At 42.8% G+C, this 18417-nt stretch overlaps 1 protein-coding gene across 1 annotated transcript in view; it reads right to left on the bottom strand.

The window, feature by feature from the left end:
• STAC (SH3 and cysteine rich domain) overlaps positions 1–18417 on the bottom strand; it is a gene marked incomplete at both ends in the record, with an annotated part of 95656 nt that overhangs the window by 56579 nt on the left and 20660 nt on the right. The window contains one exon of the mRNA XM_081106384.1: positions 2202–2478. Within this exon, the coding sequence (XP_080962510.1) occupies positions 2202–2478 (277 nt within the window). The remainder of the gene's footprint in view (positions 1–2201; positions 2479–18417) is intronic.

Below are 18417 nucleotides of genomic sequence, written 5' to 3'. Positions count from 1 at the left end.
GGTGGTCTTTCCCTTGAATTTAGAATATAAAGATGACCTGTGGCTTGAAAAAGCAAACCTTCCAGTGATCTATGTAGAGAAAGGAGACTAGATTTGAGGAGCAAAAGGAAAAGGGGCAGAGCAACCATGCTCTGTTATCACGGAGGACAAAGGCAGGCATGGTTTCAAGAAGTTAAAACACTCAGCAGCCTCTCCTTCACCTCACTTCCCTTCCTCTCCTCACCTCCTTCCTCTTGCCTTTTCTCTCTCCCTGTTCCCTCCTGCCTCTATAATCCCTTTTCTTCTTTCCTAGAAGGAGCCTACTATTTGGTTTACTTTCTCATCTTTGAAAAGAACAGCATGCCTTGCGGACTGTATTTTTTTCTCTTTCTTTCTTAAGGAGAAAAGGCAGCTGCAATGTTCATTTAATTCTGATAAGAGAAAAGTATAGTGCAATTCTCTGCAGCACAGAGTCTTTTTGTGTGTGATTTTTTTCTCAAAATAAAGTCTCAGAATTGTTGCTGTGTACCTAGAATCCTCTTTAGGGTAACGATGGTGGCATTCCTCAGAGGTGAATTCATTTCCCTTACTCATTTTGAAAACACGTGCTCTGTTTGTCTTTTCACACTGGTCACAATGAGATTTAAAATAGAGACTCATCATCACCTACTTACCGGTGATGAATAGCACTGCCTTGAAAAGGCCTGGTGGAAATTTGTGTGGAAATTGAAAGTGATGCGTCAGACACAGAAGCTAAGTAAGGAGGCAGACACAAAAACTAAGTTGGAGGCCAAATTGCCTAGGTATTCTGAGCTTGGAACATGGTGAGACACTTCCCCGCCATGCTCACAGTCAGACGCCAGGCCTCACTTCCAGGTGGAAAAGTGAAATGGCTGGGTGGTATGGATCTAAGAATTAGCTGAATCTACCAAACAAAATGGTTTAATAATCCAGAGGCCTTCCTCAGCACTGTGGTAGGTTGAATGATTGACCCCATTCTTCACACGTCCCTCTACCTGTGCCCTTTGGCAGGTGGCTTTAAAGTCCCTGATATCAAGGCAGAGTGAGTGCACTTCTCTGTCCCTTGACATGAACTTGGCCCCCATTCTCCGGGAGGAATGCCAGTAGAAGGGACATGTCACCTCCCATCCAAAGCCTTAAGAAGAGCTTTGTATTCTTCCACTTGTCCTTGCCGTGAGAAGAACATGATATGGTTACCCCACTGGTCCAAGGAAAGAGTGAGAAATAAGGAAAAGAGAGAAGACAAACTAACTGAGCTGAGTCTGGATCAGCTAAACCCCAAATGATCTGAAGATGTCTGACTGAGAGTAAAAGTAAGCTACATTAATTGCAAGAGTATTTTTTTAACCAGCATTACTGTGGAAATCCTTGACTGACACAGCACTGATCCTGAATGTGGCCTGTTTGAAGGAAGCACATGAATAATAGTGATGAGAAAATGAGAATGTGAGTAGATAATGGTTTTCAACGAGGAAAGCCCTTTGTGTACAGTCACAAGAGGGGCTGACATTGCTCTCATTCCGAATATTATACTCCTTAATTGGGTCTTGGTCAAGGGTGAAGGGAGTTGCAGAATCCTGCCTTCCTGACCATATTGGAAACCACAAGTTCGAGTTCAATGATGACAACTATTGGCTTCTTTGGGAAGCAACAAACATGCCATGTTTCATTTGAAAGAATATCAGATATTTAAGTAAAAAAAGACCTTTGAGATGATCTATGCCTGACAGAAGTTAAATCATTTGCTACTTACAAGGCAAGCCATTCAATGACAGGTCAAGTGCATCAGTTAAAAGGTTAGAGTCTCGCTCAGCCAGCGTGGCTCAGTGGTTGAGCGTCAACCTATGAACCAGGAGGTCACGGTTCGATTTCCTGTCGGTGCATATGCGCAGGTTGTGGGAGGCAGCTGATCAATGATTCTCTCTCCTCATTGATGTTTCTGTCTCTCTCTCCCTCTCCCTTCCCCTCTGAAATCATTAAAAATATCTTTAGAAAAAGGTTAGATTCTCACTGAAATTTACCTTTTAACTTTACCCCTTGTTCCCAACCCTTTCCTCTAAAGCCACATAAAATGGGCCTCTTGACTTTTCCAATGCAGTATTTTAAAACACAGCTGTACATCTTTTCCACACCAAACCCCCAGGGTTTCCCCACAATTTTATGTTGACATACCTGGAGGAAGTGGCAGGGGAAAGACTTACCCACGATCATGTGGTTGCAGACGTCACAGAAAGTGGGCTTCTTGAAGATGTGCTCCTGAAAGGCATGGGCCTTGCTGCTGCCTGGGTGCAGGCCAGCCCTGGTGGGTGTGGACGTCAGGCTTCCTGGGGCGGGGAGAGGGCTGGAGCTGGGGCTGACCTCAGCCAGCATGTCCCCTTGCAGCTTCACGTCGCTGTTGGTTCGCTGGAAGAAGTTGTCAGCACTTTTGCTCCGTAGACTCTTGGTCTTGAAAGAAAGTGATCGTTTTAGTTTCTGGAGCTGCAATGCAATGACAGAACAGACGCTCTTATGATCGATCGTGCAGACTCATGCTGGGGGGAGGCGGCTGCTCCATGCGCTGCACTGTTCCCACCGACACCCTCAGCCCCTGGGGGCTCATAGAGGTCTCCGTGTGGGTGGGCTGATGTCAGTGCCAGAGGGAACTCGGCAGCCAGACTATAGAAGGAGGTTCCTTGTTGCCTTAGCTTCTGCCACTGCTCCTCCACCCTGCCTCCTTGTGGTCCCTCCAACGTGCTATCAAAATATCCCATGACATTGGATTTTGATACCACTTGCCTTTAGAATTTGAATTGCCTTTAGAATTTGAATTACAGTACAAACTCTTGGGCTCAAAGGCTGGGTCTGTAATGCCGGGGCCTCTGCTGGCCTTTCTCAGGGTCACTTAGCTTCTGTTTGTCTCTTTACACAGCAAAGCAGGCGAGGCCACTGCCAAACCCAGAATCAATCTGGCTTAACCATCCAGAGAACACAAGCATGTAACTCTCAGGCCTGCTTGGGTCTGGAGCACATGGATAAGTAGCGTGTGTGTGTGTGTGTGTGTGTGTGTGTGTGTGTAGGACACACTGTGGAATTATCTATTTTACATTCTCTGCTCTTTCCCTTGCCCTTCTGCTCATTTTTGACCATTTGGCAAACTAGACTATTTCTTTTTTGCCCCTGGGACTCATGAAAAAGCTTGGAAAAGTTCTGACTTCCAAAAGTCTGGGGTTGGTCCAGTCTGAACCTCCAATCCAGTCCTCACATCGGAGCTAGAAGGATCTTTTGGAAACAGAGATGTGAGCATGTGTTTAAAATTCTTTACAAAGTTTCATTTCTTCTTAAATATAAAGAAAAGCTCATTGTCATGGGCTCCAGTGACTGGCACATTCTGGATCCCAAAGTCCACCACGGTCCACCTTGCTCTGTCCAGCCCAGCCACAGTGGCCTTTTAAAAGTCTCTGGTATTTACTATGCATTTTTATCACATGCAGTTTTCCCTCTGCCCAGATAAAAGAAATGAACCACTTAGTGGCTATCTGGCCTACATGCAACAGGTCACTTTGCCTTTAAGATAGTTCACATAAGGTGATTGATCTGGCTCTGCATCAAACCCCCAACTTCCCTCTAAGAAGATCAGAAAGATGTGATGACTTTAGTGCCGGGCAGTTGACTTCAAAAACACCACAATTCCCTCCCTTTCCCTTACCCATTCCCCTTTGCAATGTGACTGTATAGCTCCTCCCAGCAAAAGGGGAGCATGTTTCCCCACTTCTTGAATCTTGTTGGTTTGGGGAATGTGATCAATGGAAAGTGGCAGAAGCGACTTTAAACCAGTTCTAAGCCCAGACCTCGAGGTGCCTTGTATGCTTCTGCCATCTCTCTTGGAACTGTGCCAAACTGCCATATGCACAAACCCAATTCAGCCTGAAGGACGATATGAGACACATGGTCCAGTCACTTCCGTCATGCAAGTGAGACCCCAGGGGCAGAGCCACCTGCTTCCCTGCAAGGACTAAAGGAGTCTAAACGAGACCAGAAGAACTGTCCAGCGGAGTCCCGCTCAAATGGTCAACCCACAAAACCATCAACTACAGAGAGGGCTAGTCTTTTAAACCATTAAGTTGGGTGTCTATTGTGTGTACATGACACCACGCTGTTCTCCTCGCTTTCCTAGTATGTGGTGGGAATGTACCTTGTTGCTCATTTGAAGTTGACTGTGGCCATGTGAGACCAACTTTGCCCTTGAAGTTCAGAGGGGAGGCCCTGCAGGGTCCTCTAGAGAAGCCCCACTGGGCATCTCCAGCCAGAAAGGGCTAGCCAGAGAAGCAGCAACATCATTCATAGAAAGGCAGAAACAGTGGGCCAGCCAAGACTTTTCTTTTGTCTTGTTCCCTCTGCCCTACAGTCCAAACCCACCAGAGGAATTGGGGCTGTTGAGGAAGCAGGAAGAAGGAGGTGCTCCTGAGTTATTTTGGAGTTTGTTGCTATACCCTAACCTAGCAACTCCTGATAGATAGAGGGGAATGGAGTCATGTGCCCCTGGGACACCGCACTTGTCTGGCAGCGGACCCTCCATCTCCACCAAAGGTAAGTGAGAGGGAGGTATGAGACAATCACTCTGAGACCGAGCCACACTGGGGTGAGGATCTGGGGCAGCAAAGGAGCAGAACAGACTTTCTACACTTCAAGTGCTTCTGGCTAGATGCTGGCCTAGTGTGGAGAAAGGGAGGCAAATAGGAGGTGACATTGGAGTTTACTTTGAATAGATTTTAATAAAGTGACCAGGAAGTTAAGGAATCTGTTGAGATTTTGTCATGGGCTGTGCAAACGAGGGGGAGGGAGGTTTGTCAAAGCCAATGCTATCACATAGCAAAATAAAGTCATTTTCTGTCCCCCCTGCCCTAAGCTGTTCAGATGGTTCAATAAATTGGCTACCCTTATAACAAAAATAGAACAATAACACCTTCTCTGATTATATCAGGGCACAATTATGAAGGTAGCAGAAGACAACAAACATATGGAAGAGCTGAAAATTCTTTTTTTTAATGCTTATTTTAATTTTATTTTTCAATTACAGTTTACATTCTGTATTATTTTATATTAGTTTCAGGCATACAGCATAGTGGTCAGACAGTCATATACTTTACAAAGTATTTTCCCCGATATTTCCAGTCTACACCTGGTACCATACTATGCTGTACTTCACTTCCCCGAGACTATTTTCTAACTGCTAAGCTGTCAATCACTTCACCTTTTCACCCAGCCCCCATCCCTCTCCCCGCTGGCAACCATCAGTCTGTTCTCTATATTTATGAGTCTGTTTCTATTTTGTTTGTTTGTTTATTTTGCTCTTTAGATTCCACACATAAGTGAAATCATATAATATATGTCTTTGGGAGAGCTGAGATTTCTACATGATACAAGTGGAAGGAGGGTGATGGGGCAGATCAGGGGAGGAGGGAGCTGGGAGTGTGGAGCCAGCCTAAGTGTTCCACCAGGTGATCCCTCTTCATCTTCCCAACCATTCAATGAAGAATTTGTTATGTTCTCCCTGGAGAAATGGAGGCCGAGAGAGGTTAAAAAACTTGTCCAAACCCGGCTGGTGTGGCTCAGTGGTTGAACGTCGACCTATGAATCAGGACCCATGACTGGTTCAATTCCCACTTAGGGCACATGCCTGGTTGTGGGCTCGATTCCCAGTGTGAGGCATGCAGGTGGCAGCCTATCAATGATTCTCTCTCATCAATGATGTTTCTGTCTCTTTCTCTCTCTTCCTTCCTCTCTGAAATCAATAAAAAATTTTATGCATGTGAAAAAACTTGTCCAAGGTCACACAGCGTAGGTGAGGAAACACCAAGGTTCAAAATTAAATCTGCCTTCCTCTAACCCCCATGCTGGTGAGTTGGCAGAGGTAGATGTAGGGATGGAGAGAGCTACCCCTCCCTCCCAGGGGGATGGAAGTACTGGTGGTCAGGGAGGGTGGGAAGGGATGCAGAGTGGGAAAGAAAATCCATTTGGAAGCTACTTCCTTTATTTTATATATTTCAGATTTCTTAAAAAGAATAAAGGGGCACTCCCTGTTGATCAAAGTGAAGCATCAGGCATCATTGTCTGGTTTCTGCTGCCAATACAGGGAAGGCGATGGGTGACACCTGCAAGTGTGCAGTCTGGCCTCCCTTCTGTGCTCACGTGCTGCTTTTCTCCCTTCAAACCCATCCATCACCTGCTGCTCTTTGTTCCCCGAAGTTTAGTACGATGCCAAGAAACCTGTAGCGTTATCCTTGCTCTGAGAGATGTAGCTGGAAATTGTCAGACCTTCAGAGCCTGCCTGCTTCAAAAGCGGGAGAATTGGCCTTGGAAGCCAATGTGACATTTCTTATTCAAGTGGACAGCTTAAGAGAAATGCCTCCAAGTTAAACAAAGTCTGAGCAGCGAGCTCAAAGGCACATGCTTTCTTCAATTACCCCTACAAGAGCAGAGGCCAGATGGGAACATCCAAAACGCAGAAATAGAAGCAAACTCTGATAATAGCAGATGTCACAAAATGATTAGCTTCCATACACCACTGCCACCTCCCATCCACTCTGTTTATAACAATAATGGTAAAAGGAACAGATAGTCTAGAGACCTTTACCATGTGCTAGAAATTGCTCTAAATACCTTACTCCCTGCAATCACCCCAGGAAACCTATGACTAGAGAATCATTCATTCCTTTATTAAAAGAGTTCATTTAATGAATGGGCTACTACTATGAGTTAGACATAGTCCTTGGCTTTGGGGATATAGCAGTAAAATAAGCAAATTCCTTCTCCTTAAGGTTTTAATGTCTAGTGGGTAGAGATAGAAAATAAATAAATAAAGATATTTAATAATATGGGTAGGGGTAACAGCCGGAGCCAGGCTTTAGAAAGTGACAAGCAGGGCTTCTGGGACAGGTGACATTAGAACAGAGACATGAAGGAAGTGAAGGTATGAGCTACTTTGGAGAAGAGCATTCTGGGTAGTGGGAAAACCCAGGGCAAAAGCCCCTACAAGAGAGCAAGGTGGGGCGCTTGAGGAACTCTAAGAGGGCAGTGTGTCTGGAACAGAGTAACGAGGGAGAGAAAGCACAGAGAGGTCAAGGGCGGGCTCCATGCTGGAATTTGCAGGTCATGCCAATGGCTTTGGAATTTATCCTAAGGGCGATGGCTTTGAGTAGGAAAGTGATAGGGCCTGATCCTTATTTCAAAAGGGTTACTCTGGCTACTGTGTGGAAAATAGACTATAGGAGGGCATGGTGGAAGTAGGGAGACCAGACTCTTGCAGTTATCCTGGTGGGAAGTAATTTTGGCTTGGCCTAATGTAGTAAGATGTGGTTGAATTTGGGGCACAATTTGAAGGTAGAACCAATTGGATTTATTGAGGGACTGGGTGAAAGTATGAGGAAAAGAGAAGAGTCAATAATGATTTCAAGGCCGAAACCGGTTTGGCTCAGTGGATAGAGCGTCGGCCTGCGGACTGAAGGGTCCCAGGTTCGATTCCGGTCAAGGGCATGTACCTGGGTTGCGGGCACATCCCCGGTGGGGGATGTGCAGGAGGCAGCTGATTGATGTTTCTCTCTCATCGATGTTTCTAACTCTCTATCTCTCTCCCTTCCTCTCTGTAGAAAATCAATAAAATATATTTTTTTAAAAAAATAATGATTTCAAGAATTTGGGCTTGAGCAACTAGGTAAATGGGGGCGACTTCCTGAAAGAGGGGACACTGGAGAAGAAGCCAGTGGTGTAGGGAGCGGGGTGGGGATCAGAGTTTTGGGTAAGTTTGAGATGCTTGCTTCGAATCCAAGTGTTGCTGCCACGTAGGCAGTTAAATACACGATTCTAGGATTCAGAGGACAGGTCCAAGCTGCAGTAACACACTTGGGAGTCGCGAGCAAATAGATGGCATTTGAAGACACGAGACTAGATGACATCACTGCAGAGTGAGTGCGGACACTGAAGAGAAGTGATCTGAGGACAGAGCCCTGGACGTCAAGAAGATTAAGAACAAACAGTTAGATGTCAAGAAGATTAACGACAAACCGAGAAATCTGAGAAGGGGCTAGTGAGGAAGGAGGACAAAAGAGAGGGATGTTTTAGAATCTATGAGAAGAAAATGATTCAAGAAAGAGAGAATGACCGGCAACTTCCAATGGAGCTTAGATCTCAAGTCATTGGAGGTGGAGGGGTTGGCCGTCGCATTTGGTAAAAGGAATGTCTTTGGGAGATCTTGATAAGTACCCTAAACAGGAACTTAACATATTCGGTGAAGTGGTGGGATGAAAACCTAACTGACCCGATTTTAAGAAAGAATGGTTGGAGGGGAAGTGTGTGTGGGGAAAGCATGGGCAGTTTTGCTATAAAGGGGATGAGTACAAAGAGGCAGATATGGAGAGGTTTTCTGTTTTGCACTGTTTAAACATGGAAGATTATTTTAGCCTGTTTTTAAGAACTCAGGAGAGAAGTGATGACCTTGAGTAGAGGAGAGGTGATGAAGTGCAGCGCCTGGGAGGAAAGGCTGACTTTCAATTGGAATGAGGCAGTTTGTCCATCAGGAGAGAGATGCATAAGGAGACAGTTGGAGCTGGGTGGATCTTCTCTTTTGATTGTCTCTTTTTTTTTATCAATGAAAATGGAAACAAGTCTGCCAGAAGCCAATTCCAGCATGACAGCAGGGCTGAATCTGGGAATGGCTGATGGCATTTCCCCAAACCTGAATAGGATACATTAAATTGATTGTTTGCTACCAGACAGCTCAGGGCATCTTAATCTACATGTTATTGCCTCCTATTGGCCAAACACCTGAACAGCCATAGGCTAATTCCCCAAATCTGACAATGGACTCTATACAAAACCCTGACCCTTTGCAGTGTATATGTCTGTCTCACCTCAGGACAAACTATGTTAATAAAAAGCATGGGGTCCTGAGATGAGGAGATCTTAGTTTCCTTTAAACTAGGCTCCTCTGACCCCCAAATGCCTTTAAAAATTATATTTCATCTCTGGACTCCTATTTAATCTACGCACAGCCTTCTCCAGATTTCCTGAACCCTTCTTAATGCTTGAACAAGAACCCTGGTACAAGTCTATCTCCCGAGTGAGCAGAAAGGGGAAGTAAACGGAGGAGGAGATGTTGGAAGTTGGAAGAGCTACTTCAGAGAGTAGAGAGCACAGACTAGAGCCATGCCCAGTAGAAGGATGGGAGGGTGGCACAGAGGGTCCATTTCAGGTTATCACCTCATTTTACAGAGTCAAATGGCTAGTAAGTTGCAGAATGAAGATCCACATACAGGTCTCTCTAACACCAAAGCCCCTTAAGCCCAAACAGACTTTCAGGAGAAGGTTTTCCACCCTGACCTCTTTTTGGTACAATTCCTCTGCTTCGTGTGCTTTAGAGCCAGCTGGAATTTCAGCAATAATCCATGTGGTTGCCATGTTGAGAGGCACTTCAATGGCAATTAATTGGGGGAGAGCAGAAATCAGGCGTCATTAGAGCAATGGAACACAGAATCACAGCCTGAAGGTGACTGTAGTGGCATGCCTATTGATTTACCAGTCGGTTCTGCAGTGGCCCATAAAGTTAATTAACCAGCATGCGCTTGATCATTACAGTCAGATCTGAGGTCTGCACTCTGTGGGGAAGGGAGAGGTTTGAGAGCAAACAAGTCTCTGCCCACACAGGCATAAACCAGGAGACATAGTCCCCATGTCAGTTCAGTTTCCTGTCTGTTGACATTTAACCATGAAGTCGCTTCTATGAACATTTCCTTTGCTATTGAAGATCATACCAACAATACAGTGGCTTTTGCTTCAGAATTGAAATGAGGTCATCAGAGAACATTCCATAAGCAAATGTCCAGATGTCTCATCCTGGATGCTCATATGTGACCTACATCTTTGATTTTAAGAGGAACGTGCTTTTCCTTTTCACATTTTAGATGTTTTCTTTTAAACAGGGCTGTGCCTTTGGTCGAAATGCTCACTCTTTTCTTTGTTTTCCTGAAGAGTTATTATTAAATCAATTGATGACAAGGAAATAGGTTATTTGTCATGCTGCAGCAAGCTGAACAGTCCCTGCGAATTGCCTCTGAAACCCAGCTCCCTTCACACTCCATCAGCCACGCAGATTCGCTTCTTCTATTCCTAGTTAGGCTGTGGTTTGTTAGAGCTCTTCCCACACTCACCCTAAATATTTCACCCAGGGCTCTGCAGGGAGGGAGTGAATATTGGGGTCTTTAAACATGTAATGCCTGTGATGAGGACTAACTTTCTTGCCAACATTTTTACCCACCAATAGCCTCATTTCCTTTGAGGCAAGCACAGTATATTCCAGCTCCTGATTTGATTTAGTTTGGATAGAGATGTCAAGTCGGAAATCATCTTCTTGCATCTACCTAGCTCTGTCACAGCTGCAAAAACCAGTGGTCAATGTGAGGAGGAAACTGGTCTTGCAAGGCGTGTCAGGCCACAAAAACTGAACAATGCACTGCCCTGGGGCGGGGAAGGTCGTTATCACTGGCCCCAGGACAGATCATCTGATATGACCTGGGAACCCCCAACACCTGGGGGCCTTCCTGTAAACCCACAAGGGGGCGGAACCATATCTGCAAGACAAAGACCCCAAAAGATTATAAAAAGCGATGCCTTTGTATGTTAACTTCACCCTGATATGGAAATTATTCCCAGAGTCCACTAGTCACTAGTGTTAATAAATGGGTTCCTCCCTTTCTCTAGGAAGCATGCTTGCTATTTCTTTGCTCTTCTGTAACAAATGAATATATCAGTAAAGCAACTGCTCTGCCACCAATGCATTGTGTGGTTTGAGCAGGTCCCTGAAGCTCCTTGACTTGGGTTCCATCAGTTAACGGAGAGGATGAGTTCAGTGGCTGCTAGGTTCCCTCCAGCTCTGGCAATTCAGCACTAGGAGGGAATACAAAAGACTTTCAACAGTCTCTACTTATAGGAAGTTGAAGATCTAATCTGGGGACAAGTAGATGCTTAAAACTATCTGAGGGTGACACGAGACCCTATGTTTGTATTATCAAGCGATGAGTAGAGTGTTGTGATTGCTGTCTGCTCTACTTTGTCATAAAAAGGAACGATAAATGGGGGCTGGACATTCTTTCAAACCTTGAAGGATGAGCCAACTTTGAAACATGTAATTCAACTTGTTTAAGTGCTTTGATGGCCCTCTCACTTCTAGGTTAATACCAGGTTCCTTCTGTGGGATATAAGACCCTTCCTGATGGATGGGGGCACCCACCTGCCCATCATTATGTCTAGTCACCCCTCCTTGACCCCAGGCACACAGATACACTAAGACCAGCCCCCAGATTTTCAATGATTTTCAAAGGCTTTCAGTACCTTTTTCTGCCTAGAAGATGCCTGATGCAATCTATGTGGGAAAATGCAGATTCTCCTTAAGTACTTAACTCTTTTTGGCATCCTGCTTAAACTTCCTTGCTGGTGATTTGAGACCTTCTCTTCTGTGTGAACCCAGAGTTGACTACTCCATGCAAAGTAGACAGAAGTGATTATCTAAGATGGAAGCGGACTGTTTGCAACTCTGCTAAACACCTTACAATAGTTTTTCTTTACACTTAAAATAACCTCTAACATCCTGTCAGTGGCCTATAAGGCCCTACATGATCTGACCATTCTTACCACCACCCTACATCACTTACTCTGTTTCCGCCCCTCTAGTCTCCTTGCTGTTCCACAAACACAGCAGAAACACTGCTGTGTCAGAGCCTTGGCTTCTGTTGTTCTGTCTTCCTGAAATGCTCTTTTCTTTTCAAAGTTCGCTAACTTCTCACTTCCATCAGCCTCTACTCCAAGGTCATTTCACAAGGGACTTGCCCTAACCTCAATGCTCCATCTCCCCCATCTTCAGAGCACTAATTACTATTTTTTTTTAAAAAACTTTTTATTTTGAAAACTTTTTAACTCACAGAAAATTGACAAGAATATTTCCAGGAATGCTGATAATACCTTTCACCTAGATTTACCAATTATTAACATTTTTCAAAATTTGCTTTTTATTGTTCTCTCTAAAATATAGGTATTATTGCAATTGTTCTTGTCATTGCTATTGTTATCATTGCTGAACTATTTGGGCATTCGTAGCAGTCATTATGACCCTTTATTTCTAAATACTTCATTGGGTATCTCCCCCAAACCAAAGTATTTTGTTATGTAAATACAATATAACAAATTAGTGTTGCAACACTACTATCTAATATGCAACTCATTCAAATTTTGAAAACTACACATATTTTGAAAAAATATTCTTCGCAGCATTAAAAGATCTGCTTCTAATATACAATATGCATTGCTTTTAATTTTCATGTATTTTTAAGTCTCTTTTAATTTGGAATAGTGTCTCAGCTATTTTTTCTCTTTTGTGACATTTTTTATTTTAAAGAGTACAGAACAATTGTCTTGTACCATGTCCCCCAATCTGGGTTCATCTGATGTTTCTCCATAATTAGATTCAGGTTACATGTTTTTGGTAGAAATATCACAAAAGTGATGCTTTGACCTTGGTATGTCATATCAGAAGGCATATGATATTTATTCCCGACTTTGTATTTTATATCATATACTCATTTACTTGTTTGTTGATTATCTGCCTCCCAAGCTAGAATGCAGGCTCCATGAGGGCTGAGGTGTTTCACAGGCTCACACACTTCTCAGCACAGTCACGTGAGCCCTGGGGGCACTGGGAAGCTTCTGCTCTACTCATCACCTATCCAAGGTGGGACGTGATTGAGTCCTAGAGCTCTTGTTTGTCAAGTTACCTATTCATTCAGAAGTGGGGGATGTGTGTGATTGGTGGAGAGGAAAAGCAAGGTGGAGGCAGAGTGTAAGCACAGACCACTGCTCACTTTCCCATTGCAGGTTCTCAACCCAAGGGTTGGCCCGAACTGGGGTGTTTGTGGATTGAAGCAAGGAGGAGGTTTGGTGGTGGGAATGAGGGGATCAGCAGCAAAAAAAAAGAAATCCCAAACAAACAAACAAAACACAATTGTCAGACTAACATTTTGCTTCAGATGGACTAAACTTTTTATTGATTTCAGAGAAGAAGGGGGAGGGATAGAGAGATAGAAACATCAATGATGAGAGAGAATCATTGATTGGCTGCTCTTGCACTCCCCACACAGGGGATCAAGCCTACAACCGGACATGTCCCTGACTGGGAATCGAACCATGATATCCTGGTTCATAGGTTGACCCTCAACCACTGAGCCAGGCCAGCCAAGCTGGACTAAACTTTCAATACGTGACAATGAGATTCTTATGATCAACAGCTATGACATATGCCCAAATGTTAAGAGGCAATGAACAAAATTCTATCCAACCCTGTTAGAAGAGTGTGAGAGGAGAAAAATAAGACTGATAGCTGAGGGCACAACACCCAGTTCAGGCCCTTAATAAACTGGTTTCCTTATCTCTATGTAAGAATGATAATTAGGGGCAGGAACAGAACTTGAACCCCAGCTTCTGAGTTCACATCTGCAGTCCTTTCCCATAGCCTGATTCTGGTATTTTGTATGATAGTAACTCATAATATTTATGTCTTGAAAAAATGTGGCTAATAAAGTCAACTTGTATGCTGAATCCTTTGTGTGTCTCCTACACTATGCATGATCCTTGACTGTTCATTTTCAAAGCCCTGCAGAATGCTTACATTTATAGGAATCTAGTGAATGGGTTTCGATTAGACAGCTTGCAGCTTTAAAGGCTGCTTGGAGAATCAGAGCAGCAAGTAGTACTCTGTTTAGGGACTCATCAGGCCTTGCTCTGGTTTTAACAATCTATCTCATTAAGGTAAGATAAGGGCAGTTTCCTTTGCCAAATGAACAACAAAAACTCTGCTTCTTCTAGATAAGAAAACAAACCCAGAGTCAGAGTATACCAAAGGAAAGACTACAGATTTTAAACATTAGCTCTTAGGTGTTGGAGAATTATTCTGAACTTTCAATTTAATAGGCTCTGGATTGCTTTCCTATGAAAGAGCAACCCAGTGATGAATTGCAGAATTTATTTCTTTTTTCCAACTTTTTACTTTAAAATAATTTTACTCAGAAAATTTGTAAAATACCTTTCACCTACTTTTCCCTAATGCTAAGTCTTACATAACCATAGTAAATCAGTAGCAACTGGGAAATAAACATTGATATAAAATGATTAACTAATGTACAGTTCTTATCAGAATTTTGCCAGTTGTCTCATAATGTCCTTTTTTTTTTTTTCTGGTCCAGGATCCAGTCCAGGATTCCATATTGCATTTGGTTATGTTTTCTAAGTCTCTTCAATCTATATCAGTCTTTCTTTGTCTTTCATAACCTTTTGGACCCTTTGGAGACTACTAGCAAGTCTTTTTTATTGCATAGATTTTTCTTTTACTTAAAAATATTTTGTTTATTGATATTAGAGAGAGAGGAAGGGAGGGGGAGAGAGAAAAACATCAATGAGAGAGAAACATTGATTGGCTGCCTCCTGCACTCCCCCTGCTAGGGCTGGAGCCTGCCACCCGGGCATGTGCCCTGCCTGGGAATAGAACCTGTAACCTCTCAGTGTGTGGGACGATGCTCAATGACTGAACCACACCAGCCAGGGCTATTTTATTTTAAAAATATATTTAAAATTTTTAAAATTACAGTTGATGTACAATATTATATATTTCAAGTGTACAGCCCAGTGATTAGACATTTATATAATTTAAAAAGTTGATCCCCCTGATAAATCTACTGTCCATCTGACACCATATACAGTTATTAAAATATTATTGACTGTATTCCCTATGCTGTTCTTTACATCCCCATGAATATTCTGCAACTTCGTTTGTACCTCTTCATCCCTCCACCTTTTTACCCATCTCCCCAACCTGTTCCCATCTGGCAACTGTCAAAATGTTCTCTGTATCTGTGGGTCTATTTCTGTTCTGCTTGTTCATTTATTTTGCTTTTTAGATTCCACATTTGTAAGTGAAATCATCTGACATTTGTCATTCTCTGTCTGACTTATTTCACTCAGCACAATACCCTCTAGGTATATCCATGTTGTTGCAGATGGCAGGATTTCATTCTTTTCCATGGCTGAATCATATTCCATGGTATACATGCACCACTTTATCCTCTCATCTACTGATGGGCACTTAGGTAGCTTCCATATCTTGACTATTGTAAATAATTCTGCAATGAACATATGGATGTCTCTTTGATTTAGTGTTTTGGGTTCGTTGAGATAAGTGCCTAGAAATGGAATCGCTGGGTTCTTTTTGTCTGTTGTTATTTAGCCTTTGTTTTAAAGTTTATTTTGTTTGGTATAAGTATTGCTACCAAGTGGGGTTTTTTTTGTTTTGTTTGTTTGTTTCTTTGTTTCCATTTTAATGAAACACCTTTTTTCATCCTTTTATTTTCATTCTCTGTGTGTCTTTCTATCTGAAGTGAGTCTCTAGTAGACAGCATATGTAAAAGTCTTGTTTTGTTATTTATTCAGCAACCGTATGTCTTTTGATTGGAGCATTTAATCCTGGCTGGGGCCACTTAGCAAGATGCACGGGGCATGCTGAGGCCAGGTGCAGCTTATTTGGGATTTGTGAACCTTTGAGTGATTTTAGGAAAGTCAAAAGCATGAGGCAAGATTGGCTGTTTCTATGGAAAAGCCACTGAAAACTGCTTGGGTTTGGCCGGCCAGTTGGATGGGGCGGGGTCTCAGACACTAGGGCGGGGCTAACAGTGTTGTCCATGTAGTTGGAGTCTCAGTATATGGCTCCCACCGGCTTTGCTGGGGGAGAGCTCTGCAAAGGAACTGCAGCCGCTGCCAGCACTACTGTGGGGGAAAGCTGCCCATCCAGCCTGATGCTAGGCACCTCAGCTCCTTCCCAGATGTCCCTGGTGCCTTATGAGCTGCTGCCCCATCGCTGGAGCTTGGAGTGAGTTTGGGTAAGTTTGGGAGTGAGCACAGGCCCATTAAGAGGAATGCCTGGGACTCCAGCAGCCGCGCCCCCCCCCCCCCACCTCCCACCCCCAATCCCCGCTGCTTTCACAGTCATAAGTTATGGGGACTTTTTCTTCCCAGCCCTAGGACCCTGGGCTTGGGGGCCTGGTGTGGAGGTGGAACCCCTTGCTCTTCAGGGGGGAACGTCCACAGCTGAGATATCTCTCCTGATTTTTATCTGCCACACCTGGGTGTGGGACCAGCCTGTATTGCCCAATGGTGATGTTCTATTTCCATTAGTCCTTCTGTATTTATCTTGCCATTGAAGTCAAATCCAGGAAAACATCTCTGAGACCACTATCCAGAAGCTTGGAACTTATGTTTTCTTCTATTTATTCCATCTGCCTCTTTGCCCCTCCCTCCAGTCTCTATGTGGCTTCTTTAGATCCTTAGTTGGAGGATTTCTTTTCAACGAGGTGAAAAGATGGTTGTTCTATAGCAAGCATGTCAAACTCAAAGGCTAACATGGGCCAAATAAACAAGGTTTAAGTTTATGTGGGCCGCAAAAAAACAAAAGCTTCAATGTTCATAGAAATGTAGGTTTATTTTGATAGAGACATGCTGAACACAAAGGGATAAAATAAAGGAGTAATCATTAACATAAAATAATAGAACATTTTAATAAAAATTAATATTTTTTCTTGAATATTAACTTACCAGACACTGAATAACTGCACAAATTAATAAGTGTAACACAAATAAACCTATTTTTCTTGTTCTCTGGAAGCAAAATATTTCCTGTTGTGCACACCAAACAAGTCAGTACAAGACTAATGATGTGGCCATCAGCTGCTAAAATATTGACTGCTAGTATTAGTGGAGAGAAATGGTGCGCCTGCGCATAAGGCGCGTAAGAGAAATGAATGCAACATGATTATAGTAATCAGTAATTAGCGAATGTTGTAGTTCGTTGTTAATAATTATGTATAACAGGATATTGTAAAAATTAAGTTACGAAATTTTTATTAAAACATTTCTTACATACAGTTATATTAGCTGGGCCACAAAAAATATTCGTTGTGGGTGGCGAGTTTGACATGCTTGTTCTATAGCTTAGCTGTAATTTTGATGTGGTTGTGGGAGGTTCTGAGTACCGTCTTTACCAATGCTGCCATCTTGACCAGAAGATCTACTAGCCAGTGTTTTGTAGAATGTTCTTTGATTTGGGTTTTTCTGACGTTTCCTCACTGTTAGATTGAAGTTATGTATTTCTGGTAAGAATAGGACAAAAGTGATGCATTCTTCTCAGTGCAGCAAAATAATGTTAATATGTCCCATTACATGGGATATTGACTTTGGTCTCTGAGTTGAGGTAATATTTGCCAGGTTGTTCCACTGTAAAATGACTAGTATTCTCTTTGTAATGAACAAATTTCATGGAGGGGAAATACTTTGAGACTATGCAAATATCCTGTTTGTCATCAAACATTTGCCTTCTAATTTCAACATCCATTGATGATTCTTGCCTAAAAAACTTATTACCCGGTGTTTGCTCAATGGTGATGTTCTATTTCCATTAGTCCTATGTTATTTATTTTTGTTTATCTTGCCATTGAAGTCACATCCACGAAAACATCTCTGAGACCAATATCCAGAAGCTTGGTACTTATGTTTTCTGACATGGGCAGAAACTGAATGCTTAAAACTTAATCATTTTTTCTAGTAAGTTATAGATCTTTTTATTGATATGTAAATGTGTAGATTTATAAAAACTCTGTCATTTGTGTGGTATTTTTCTCAGTTTGTCATTCAACTGACTTTATTCACTGACTATGTTATTAGGAGATATCTGTAACACTTTTAACAATAAAGGTAAATTAAAAAAATAGGGAAATGTAAAAGTAGAAAAAGTTATTCAATGATACGGAGGCATGTTTGAGAAGCTCTCATGGAATACCAAATAAGATGAAAATCATTAGAGAAGATACTATTAGAGAAGATATGAAGAAAAAATTGGGTCCTGAAGACTTCAGAATGACTGACTAGAGCAGAAACACTCAGATGAGAGAGTTCCTGGGTTAAATGAGGAACGAAGATCAGATCTGTCAGGAGGGCACCATGTTGTGTCGGTCAGCCCACTGAAAAGAAGCATCTCTTTTCCTGCCAGTGGGTTAGAGTGTCCTGTCAGAACCCTCACGTGTCAGCGTGGAGCAGGGCATCCAAGCACACAGGCAGGAAGATGGGCCATCCACGGAGAAAGAAACCCGAGCCTCACTTCAAACTTCTCTTCTAGCATATGAAACAATGTAAGATGAAGCTATGACCCAAGTGTTCTTAACCCAGACAAATGACCATTCATGAGCAAAGAAAACAAAAGGTTGGAAACTATGGAAAACATGAAGCTTAAAAGGACTTGTGCTTGGAATAATTTAAACATGGTTGAATTAAAAATGACTGCTATAAACAGTTCACAAA

The sequence above is a fragment of the Myotis nattereri genome, assembly GCF_964212035.1.
Source record: "Myotis nattereri genome assembly, chromosome: 14".
NCBI lineage: Eukaryota > Metazoa > Chordata > Mammalia > Chiroptera > Vespertilionidae > Myotis > Myotis nattereri.
The sequence above is the reverse complement of the archived record's forward strand: the minus strand, read 5'-3'. Positions and strand labels throughout refer to the sequence as shown.